Below are 10,654 nucleotides of genomic sequence, written 5' to 3' on the forward strand. Positions count from 1 at the left end.
CCGCTTCCTGTTCCTGACAGTTTGGCAAACGGCAGCGCATCGTTGATCGCAGTGGGAAACACTTCCAGGTCAGAGTTCATCAAACATCTGAAGAGATACAACAGCTCCGGTGGACAGGTGAGACTTCTTAGAGAGTCAATATTAGACTCACATTCATCAAGTGGACACAAACAAGACTCCAGCGTTGTGGTCAAGACCACCTAAAGTCAGAGCAGAGTAGATCAGACCTGGGACAAGACCTTGAGGGGTTGAGACCATGTCAAGAGTTTTTAGGTAGCAAAAATAGATAAAGACGAAGTCCCGCCCCTTCTGGTTGATCATCATGGGACCTTATTTTGTAGTAGTGACGCCGTGGTAGCGACCTGTCAATCAGCAGGTAAGCCCCGCCCCCTAAAGCATCCCCTGCTTTCTGGTCTGGTGGACTCTAAATGGACCATAATGTACTAAATGAACATCATGCTGGATTGAAGAAGACTTGAAACTAGAGATTGAGACCATAAACTCATGTTTACAATGTTTACTGAGATAATACATCAAGAGAGAAGTAGGACCATTTTCTCATAGACTTCTATACAACCAGAGAGGAGTCGCCCCCTGGTGGCCAGCACAGAGAAGTAGGACCATTTTCTCATAGACTTCTATACAACCAGTGAGGAGTCGCCCCCTGGTGGCCAGCAGAGAGAAGTAGGACCATTTTCTCATAGACTTCTATACAACCAGAGAGGAGTCGCCCCCTGGTGGCCAGCAGAGAGAAGTAGGACCATTTTCTCATAGACTTCTATACAACCAGAGAGGAGTCGCCCCCTGGTGGTCAGCAGAGAGAATGCGGGCTTAAGGGCACTTCAAGTGATATCTTCAAAATGTGGCGTTCAGACTACAAAACTGCCCGACTAAATGATTTAGAAGATACTGTTGCTCCGTCAGTCTTAGACACCGGACATAAAGAGCTCATTAAGCAGAGGAACTTTTATCCTGAAATAAGAAGCTGCCACCTGGTTTGATTCCGGGTATTTCACCGCCAGTGAACACATTACCTAACGTGGGTTTGGGTTGGCGTTGAGCAGATTAGCCTGGTTCAGCGTGGCCTGGCCTGAGCTGGCCTGTGAAACTGCACACTACCCCACTTACTAAATATACTGTCCTCCAGAGCCAACGCGGTGTTTACTCACTGACCTACATCCTGTCAGCTCCGTCCTGGTGAAGGATGAAGGGGACAGACGTCAAACAATCAAGCATTACTCAGCAACTTGCTGCTATGGTTGAGGTGGAGCTAACATATATATCACGCTGCTACAAATGCCTAGTTATTATTATCATTATCTCATAAAACACTGAGAAGTTGTCAAGTGTGACCTCAAAATACTTTAGTTTAAGATGAAGGAAATCAGAAAATTATCATCATTTAGAATCCAAAACTATGATATGTTAATTAATAATTAATTCCGTTAGTCATATATTATCAAATTAACATTGTGAAGTCAAAAGATTTCTCTTAGAAATAAAGTATAGTACAAGTACCATGAAATGCAAATACAAAGTACATATACCTCAAATGTAGTAAATGTACTTATTGGCATTCTACCACCAGAGTTTTTTTGTAAAACAGAGCATAAAAAAATGATCAGCTTAATTCTAAAAAAGGAAATCTTGGGAGGAAAGAAAGCAGACATCAGGACAGATAGACAGTCTGTCTTTCTGTCTGTCTCTTGGTCTTTGCTGCCCCCTGTTGGAGCTGCACGGCGTTGCCGTAGAAGGACAGTGAACAGGAAGAGACAGTCATCAAGCTGATGAGATAATCAGGCTGCTTAAGGAGGACAGAGACAGCTCAGAGCAGGGAAACCCCACCGAGAGTCGCTTCATCTGTGTCGCTATGACTCACCACCGCCCCGCCAACCCTGTCTGGTTTATCTTCCAGGCTCTCGTTGCCCCCGACGATAGGTCATCGCCATATAATCTGTCTGCTTGTTTTAATTCAAGTGGCTTCAATTAACAAAATTAAAATAAATGGCTGATTCAATAATATCTATGAGCCCATCCTATGATTTCTAATGTTTTATGTTCCATATTAAATCTTTAATTTAATGTTTCGCCATCCTCTTTGTTGATCGTTTTCCCCGTTAACCCAGTTTAACATCACAACGCTATGATTTATGGGTAATTCCCTCAGGCAAAGTCTGCAGAAATGCGGACTTAACGGAAATTGTGCTTGAATGCATCTCAAAATCTGTGAGTTTTCACATTGGGATTGGGCCTACATACAGTATTAAAAATGAGGGGTGTGTGTGGGGGCGTGGCCACCAATGACCACGCCCCCGTGGGATACAGGAAGTGTGATGCATGTGATGCGTCACCTTTGTGACGGAGAGCATCCTCAGCGAGGATCTTACCGAGCTTCTCCGTCCGATTCTCTGTCCGCAGTTCAGCTTCTCATTCGTTGAGACGCGCGCCGTGTCAGCGGTGAGGATCCGCCCCCGCTCTCTCATTGGCTGGTCGGAGGAGGAGAGCGAGGAAGAGGGCGAGTCCAAAACCACGCCCGTCATCCAATCAGAGGGAGCCGCCTTCCCCTGGAACATCGACGGCGAGCTGGTGGAGATCGCCGACGAAGTTCTCATCAGGTATAAATGTTGTTTATTATCTTAAAAGCAGTGATGATTGATTTAATTATTGATTAATCTGCCAAGAATCGTTTTAATAAATTCACGAAATGTCCGAAAATAGTGAAAAATTACACAATTTTACGAAAATATCCACGGCTACGTTAACATTTCTGTATATCCACTGAAGCTACAGACTAAACTCAAAAGTAAATGTGTGTGTGTGTGTGTGTGTGTGTGTGTGTGTGTGTGTGTGTGTGTGTGTGTGTGTGTTTACGTGGTGCGTTCAGGGTCCACCCGCAGCTCATCACTCTGTACGGCGAAGAGGTGGACGAGGCCGAGTCGAAGGTCTCCTGCAGCTGCATCTGAGTCCAGCAGAGGGCGCTGTGTGCGGCGTGTGTGTGTTGGGAGAAAGACAGTCACCATGGTAACCACCCTGACTCAACAGCGCCCTCTCTGGGTCACTACTGTTTCCATGGTGATGAGAGCTAACGTAGACGTCTAATTCAACGTAGCGAAAACACGTAACAGTAGCGACAGCTTTTTACATTTTATATATTGTTTACTGGGCTTTAATACGCGATAAGGTGACTTGAAAGATGTATTTAAATCCAAACTACCTGTGCTTTCAGAAGTTATCACTTCTTCTTGACTGATGGGAAAGAAAACTCGTTTTTTAATTCAAATTCATGTTTACATTTTGCGATATTTTAATTACCAGCATTTCTCTGAATATAATTTGTGTTGCCTATTTTTTTTTAAACATTTTTTTATTACATTTTTCATTTGACCAGTTTCTGGTTCTGCTGCAGAGAGCAACGATTAATCTGTAATTCAAACTAAACATGTGAGTTTAAAGTTTCTCTTCCGCTCGCTGACTCTCGAGTGTGTTGATTATTGTTTAAAGTGTTTTTGTTTGTTGGTTGGATGAAACCAAAGTGTCCAAACTTTCATATTTGAACACAACAGAGCTGTTTTTATTGAGATAATGCAGCTTTGTTAGCGTAACGGCTGTAATCTGGATAAGAAAAAGAAAGAACAAGTTGTTGTTTAAATAGAAAATCCTTCATTTTAATAGAAACGTGTTGATAAAAGCAGTGAGACTTTCCAGTGCAGAACAACTTCACATGAACAAAAACTAATTTATTAAAAATACTAAAAACATCTGTGTGTGATGTGCGTTTGTTCTAAATGGATGAACATGATGGAGGGTGGCGGACCATTTTTAAATGTCTGGATTCACAAAATTCAGACATTTAAAAAAACTGCTCATGAAGATTTAAAAAATTATTTCCATCATCTTTTTCTGTGTTTTTTCACACTGAAGAATTTGGTGACTTTGAAGCTTTTTTTAAAAACTAAGGTGGCATCCAAGAAACTAGACCCGGGTCCACCTGGACCTCATGGTCCGTGATCAGTTCAGCATCTGCGTTATATACTTATGGGATTTCATTTGACGCGTACATACGGAGTTAAATCAGGACCGTTTATTTGGATTGTTTGAGAAAATAGAAATAAGTCGAACTTAAAGTTCAGGTTTTTAATCTTAAATTTTGAAAAATATGATTTGATTTGATTTCAGTTCTGGATTTCTTTCGAATAAGATAAATATATTTTCACTTACAGCCCTGATTTTACTTCATAGTGCAGCATCTTAAACGGTGCTCTAAATCAATAAAACGCAAAACTCCCAAAACTCCTCAACCCTCACGCGTTTGTTCCCTGGAGGAAAGAGAAGCACTCCGTCTTCGTCACGCCTCCAGGCGGTTGTTCAGCACAACACGAGAATCGGGGATTTACCTGCAAATCCTTTTATCGGGCGATTGTGTTGAAACGAATTCCGCCACAAGATTTCAATAATCGGAGCTTTTAAAAAGACAGAAACTCCCAGTGTTGAAGTTCGGCGTCCGTTAAAAGTCCCAGCAGCCATCATTCATGAGGACTTGTGTCTGTGCGTCAGTTAATAAAGTGTTGGTCAGCAGGCAAACAAAAAGATCTACAGAGAGCCAGTCGGAGGTTTCATCCCCCTGAGGTCGAAGGTCATCAGAAAGTCCCTTCCTTTGGTTTTAGTTCCTCTCCAGAGAGTCAGAATGGTGTCATCGGTATCTCCACAGGTGCTCCGAGGCCTTCTGACGGGTGGTTTCGGGTTCACTTCCCTTTTTTTATTCATGAATCCTCCATCCGAGTCTCTGATCTGTTTTTCTGAAGGCACATGGCGGCAAAATCGTTTTTAAGGTCACAGTGGTGTTCGGGAGGCGTTCCCCTGAGACGCGTCGGCGTCCGGCCCGCTGAAACCGGCTGACTCGCTACGAGTCGGATCAGCTGACTCGCTCTGGACGGATTTCATTGGCCGTTCATTGTTCTGCCGTCGCAGACAAATTGAGGTTCCATACGCAGCACTCCATCCATCAGCACGAGTGTCTCATTAAAAGTCTTGCACAGTCACAATTATGAACTCCTCCATCCGATGGTCAGAGGTCAGAGGTCGTGGCCAGACAGGCGGGGTTACGAAGTGCTCTCTCTTTTATCGTTTTTGGGAACGTAGTCCCAGCTGTCTCTCTTGAACTCCTCCTCCTCCTCCTTCTGGAACTGCCTCTTAAAGAAACCAGCCTGAGAGACAGACAGGTGGACAGACAGGTGGTCAGACAGGTGGAGAGACAGGTAGTCAGACAGGTGGTCAGACAGGTGGAGAGACAGGTGGAGAGACAGGTGGTCAGACAGGTGGAGAGACAGGTAGTCGGACAGGTGGAGAGACAGGTGGACAGACAGGAAACAAGTGGACACAGAAATGTACCGTCAAAAAATGATGGTGTACTGTGTTTATCAGTAGATTATACTGCAGTGTACTGTCATTTATTAGTACTATAATACAAAGACACACTGACCCTAATATCGCTGTATACTTAATATGTTTATCTGTACATTATATATTGCAATATACTGCAGTTTCAGTACATATATTATATTGTGATGAACTGCAATTGTACAAAAAGTACCATTGTCATGAAACATAGTACTGTTTATCAGGTCAATATATTGTAATATAAGTACCATTATATTGTGATATATTGCAATTCATCAGTACTATAATATTGCCATATATTACAATTTATTAGTACTATTTTATTGCTATATACTGCTGTTTATGGGTACCATTCTATCATAATATTCTTGTGTATTAAGTGAAATATGAATATTTACCTTCCACAGACACCAGATGAGAGCAGCCAGGATCATCAGACCCAGAACCAAGCTGATGACGATGATGAAGACTTTCACTGCCGATGAAGGTTTCTGGGTGAAGAGAGCTTCCACCACCACCTGGAAACAGCCACATGGAAGTTACCATCATTTCACCGGGTCCTGGTCTGGTTCTGGGTCTCGGGTTTCAGGGGGTCTCACCTGAGCTACAGGTTGCTCGGCGATGAGGACGGTGTGAGGACCTTCTCGGGGGTGTGACATCATCGCCGTGCTCTCGAGCCTCATGACGCCGTGACGACCCTGAGACGGACAGCGGGGGTTTTTATCCCTTCCTCTGAAGATTATGTGCATTATGCCATTAAACCTTGTGTATTTAAATGGTTTATTAATGTCAGGGTTCAAATCTCAGATTCCCTGACCTTCAGCGACTAAAAAGCTGAATCTCCAGGATGTGCTGAGTAGACAAAAAACCAGCCACAGTATTTTAAACTCATTCATTTAGAAGCTTTAAGTACACAACTTGAAGTTTAAACTGCTTGAACGAGTGGTAAATTGGCGTTGGAAAAACCAAGTAACCATGACAACCACTCACAAAATAGGGGCAAACTCATGAAATAACCTGATAAAGAAAAACACCTCATGGGAAATGTTACATTTTGGTAAATGGCAACTCAAATTTAAACAGAATTCCCAGATATTCATGAATTATCAAATAACTAACTAACTTTCCCTGCCTGGAAAATACTTTTTAAAATTCCCTGATATTCCAGAAATTCCCAGGGAATCCTGTAATGTACTCTTTAAATCAAGTTTTTCTCCTGTGGATCAGTTTTACATCGTGTGGTGAAAGCAGCACCTTCAGCAGTGCAGCAGCTTCCATTGTGTGTCTGTGTCCACCAGTGATGCGTTCAGGCTCACTACAGAGCGTAGGTCACCTGTGTGTTTATTAACAGTGTGTTACCGGAGCTTGCAGCAGCACGGCGGGGTTCAGTCTGATCTCCAGCTGGATGAAGGCCTCTTTCCCCGCCTCCAGGTTACCAAGACGACACACCAACCGCTCACACAGCTCATCACCACGGCCACAAAACTGCACACACACACACACACACACACACACACACACACACACACACACACACACACACACACACACACACACACACACAGTAAAAAGGATGAAGTTCATAGAGTGATAATTGCTGACTCCAACTCAAGCATTGCAAGTGTGTGTGTGTGTGTGTGTGTGTGTGTGTGTGTGTGTGTGTGTGTGCGTGTGTGTGTGTGTGTGCATACCATTCTGCGGGTGGAGGTGGAGGAGAAGAAGAAGACGAGCTGTTTGATGAAGGAGGCCTGAGGGACGTCGCAGTCCTCGATGACTGAAACGGTGGTTTCGCTGATGGAACACGAACCCTGAGACGTCTGCAGAGAGAAAATGTAAATATTAATATGACATACACACTTATTTTACTGCTGCTCTACGTCACCGCCACTTCTATCCAATCAGCATCCTGCGGCTGGGTGATCTGAATCAAACATGTATTTTCCAGCTGTGAACGATTCTATTTCGATAAAGTTCTTGTACAGATTTTGACAAAACGGAAAGCATTTTCTGAACGGTTAAATTACTTTAAATGCTGCAGTTCCTCTACTGGCCACTAGAGGCTGCTCCAAAAAATAAAGTAAACAAACAGACTGTTTAAAGTGAATGGAAAAGTCAACACATTTAACTTAAACTCTTTACTTGTTTAATTAAGATGATGCTGAAGCTTATATGAGGTATTCAGATGTGTCTCAGCCAATCACACTCAGCCGTGGTTGCTTGGCCCCGCCCACATTAGCCAAACCGGACGTACCTGCCAGTCGAGCACCTGCAGCAGTCTGTGCCGGTAAGGCGTGAGGATCTTGGGTAGAGCGATGTCGACCACAGTGTCCAGAGACCTGCTGGGACCCGAGTTCAACACCTGCAGGCGAAAAACAACAAATATCAGAGTTAAATCAATAAAACTGTTATATTTCCCTTCGGCTGCTGCTTGTAAACGTCCAGAAGAAGGTTTAAATAAAAACCTTGTACGTGTAGTTGAATCTTTCAGCGTAGCAGTCGACCGGAGTCGTGTCTTCATCTCCAAACACAAACGAGTTGGGAGTCACAAACCTGCAAAGACAGACAGACAGACAGGCAGGCAGACAGACGGACAGACAGAGAGACAGAGAGACAGAGAGAGAGAGACAGACAGAGAGAGAGACAGACAGACAGACAGACAGAGAGACAGACGGACAGACAGAGAGACAGAGAGACAGACGGACAGACAGAGAGAGAGACAGACGGACAGACAGACAGATGAACAGACAGGCAGACAGACAGAGAGACAGGCAGACAGACGGACAGAGAGAGAGGCAGAAAGACAGAGAGAGAGAGAGACAGAGAGACAGAGAGACAGACAGACAGAGAGAGAGACAGGCAGGCAGACAGAGAGAGAGGCAGAAAGACAGAGAGAGAGACAGACAGAGAGACAGACAGACAGACAGACAGACAGACAGACAGACTATTTATTATTCAGCTTTTGATGACTTTTATCAGAGAGCATATTCTTATCCTGCTATATAAACTTTTATCTACATTGAATATGGTTTTATGATTAAATTAAATGTATTTCATTTGATGTGTTTTTATTAATATTTACATTTACATTTACATTTAGGTCATTTAGCAGACGCTTTTGTCCAAAGCGACTTATTTGTCAAAAGAAGGAAACAAAGAAACCACAACGTATCATTAAGTAAGAGCTAAAAATAGAACAAGTGTCAGGTCCTCATCTGAGTAAAGTAGTACCTAAAGGGGGGGGGGGGGGGTCGAGGGAGGGTGTTAGTGGGTCATGCTATGTAGAGTCGAGGTGAAGTCTGAATTAACAGCTACGATGGGACGCTGGTATCGAGTGTTTACTATAGAATATAATGATTCTATAATCTAGTCGCTGATTTGTTGTTTGGGTTTTGAAACGTGCACTATATTCTAAATTATCAGTAATATAAAACTTAAGGAGAGTAACGGTAAAGCATGCTGACTCACCCGTGGATGTTAACGTTGACTCCATATTTGAGAGGCAGGAGGAGACTGATGGCGTTGTCATGGAGATACTCCGTCCTCTCATAGTTATCACTGAAGAAGAAACACATTTTTGATTTCTTTATTTTTGTTTTTGGACTTTCTTCACCTCTGCAGACGAGAGAAGGGGGCGTGTCCTTACCTGCTGATGTTGGCGTGAATGATGATGTCACCAGGTGTGCTGTTCTGGCTGACGTCCAACAGGAAGCTGATATTCAACTGCAAGGAACAGGAAACGTGTGAATTTTAATGGAGAGCTGCATTTCCCTCCTTTATAGTGGACACTCATCAAGTGTGTTTACTCCTTTTTTCACCTTTGTTTAAAGTTAAACTGTTCATCTTAAACTGAAACATTTGACATGCTGAAAGAATTTCCACCTTAAATGTGCTGCCGAGTTTTCCTCCGGGGGGAACTCAGATATTTCAACAGTTTTATTTCACAACGTTTACTGAGAAACAAGTGAGACGAAAGGAAATACAGCGAATGTCTGCTGACGAGACAAAAGCTGGAGAGCAAAAGGACAAAAACACTCCTCTTTAATTCAGACTGAAATTCCTCAACAGCCATTCAGATTAATTTACAGCCATTCGTGGTCCCCAGAGCATGAACCCTGCTGATTTTGGTGGCCTCCTCTAGCGCCTCAGTGAGGTTCACGTTGGTAAATTGGAGTGAAATGTCTCGACTGCTACTGAATGGATTCATTCCCTCAATTTGTGCTAATTAGCTAATTCTATCACGCAACCAAACTAGCGCTAATCGAATAACGGCGTGTGATTGGCTGGAGGTTTACCTGCGAGTCGGCCGGGAGGAGGAGGCTGGTGACGCCGCAGTCAACACCCGCTGTTGTACTGTTGACTTCCTGTGTGACATCACAGCTGACCACATTGTCCTGCTGCACACACACACACACACACACACACACACACACACACACACACACACACACACACACACACACACACACACACACACACACACACACACAGTTATTTGTGTTGTATACTCAAGATTTCCCTTCTTGTGACAAAGTACAGGCTCTGAAATGTACTCAAAGTAAAAACTATCACTATGAAGTACATTACTACTGGCTGTTTTTTTTCATCATATAAATGAGAAAATAAATAATCGATAATTCCCCTTAAAATGCATTAAAATTAAAGTAACAAGCCTGTTTTGAAAAGGAGTAGAAAGTACAGATATTACTTGTAAAATGTAGGGAGGAAAAGTAAAAATAAACACTCTAGTAAAGTACAGATCTTAAGGATGTATAACTCGTAAACTCACGTTCTGCAGTACTTTAATGTAGTGGATGTTGCCGGGGAAACGCAGCGTCAGCCGCGGCAGGAAGGCGTCGTCTCCGGAGTTCAGCAGCGAAGTTTTCAACATGATCGTCTGTCCGGAGCCGAGAGCAAAGTACTGCTGACTGGTGGAAAAACACACCGACATCGAGTATAAATACATAAACCGCTTCGTGATGATGATACATTTACATCACAGAAACAAAGGCCAACAACACTGCCAGCAGTATTATCAACAAAAGTATTGATTTAAGGAATAGCACCACTCTCATATGTGAGCACTTTAAATATGCTAGCTTAGCTTAGCATAAAGACTGAAAACAGGGGGAAACAGCTAGCCTGTGCATGGATTACATATGTAGAATTAGAAATGGCACTAAAACATACTGGAATCACTTATGTTTACTGCATCTGCTGTGTGTGTGTGTGTGTGTGTGTGTGTGTGTGTGTGTGTGTG

At 43.2% G+C, this 10,654-nt stretch overlaps 2 protein-coding genes across 3 annotated transcripts in view; one reads left to right on the top strand and one right to left on the bottom strand.

The window, feature by feature from the left end:
• cerkl (CERK like autophagy regulator) overlaps positions 1 to 3,758 on the top strand; it is a 21,707-nt gene extending 17,949 nt beyond the window's left edge. Inside the window, exons 12-14 of the mRNA XM_084023043.1 lie at positions 21 to 117; positions 2,419 to 2,615; positions 2,885 to 3,758. Coding sequence (XP_083879169.1) covers positions 21 to 117; positions 2,419 to 2,615; positions 2,885 to 2,963 — 373 coding nt within the window. The 3' untranslated portion in view covers positions 2,964 to 3,758. The remainder of the gene's footprint in view (positions 1 to 20; positions 118 to 2,418; positions 2,616 to 2,884) is intronic.
• itga4 (integrin alpha 4) overlaps positions 3,638 to 10,654 on the bottom strand; it is a 17,841-nt gene continuing 10,824 nt past the window's right edge. For both annotated transcript variants that reach the window (XM_084023025.1, XM_084023026.1), the window contains exons 19-29: positions 10,184 to 10,322; positions 9,690 to 9,791; positions 9,041 to 9,117; positions 8,863 to 8,952; positions 7,860 to 7,947; positions 7,649 to 7,756; positions 7,089 to 7,214; positions 6,757 to 6,882; positions 5,997 to 6,095; positions 5,796 to 5,915; positions 3,638 to 5,204 (exon numbers count right to left, since the gene is read on the bottom strand). In XM_084023025.1, the coding sequence (XP_083879151.1) occupies positions 5,100 to 5,204; positions 5,796 to 5,915; positions 5,997 to 6,095; positions 6,757 to 6,882; positions 7,089 to 7,214; positions 7,649 to 7,756; positions 7,860 to 7,947; positions 8,863 to 8,952; positions 9,041 to 9,117; positions 9,690 to 9,791; positions 10,184 to 10,322 (1,180 nt within the window). In that variant the 3' untranslated portion in view covers positions 3,638 to 5,099. The remainder of the gene's footprint in view (positions 5,205 to 5,795; positions 5,916 to 5,996; positions 6,096 to 6,756; positions 6,883 to 7,088; positions 7,215 to 7,648; positions 7,757 to 7,859; positions 7,948 to 8,862; positions 8,953 to 9,040; positions 9,118 to 9,689; positions 9,792 to 10,183; positions 10,323 to 10,654) is intronic.

Source organism: Eutrigla gurnardus (genome assembly GCF_963514095.1).
Source record: "Eutrigla gurnardus genome assembly, chromosome: 12".
In the NCBI taxonomy this organism is placed as follows: domain Eukaryota; kingdom Metazoa; phylum Chordata; class Actinopteri; order Perciformes; family Triglidae; genus Eutrigla; species Eutrigla gurnardus.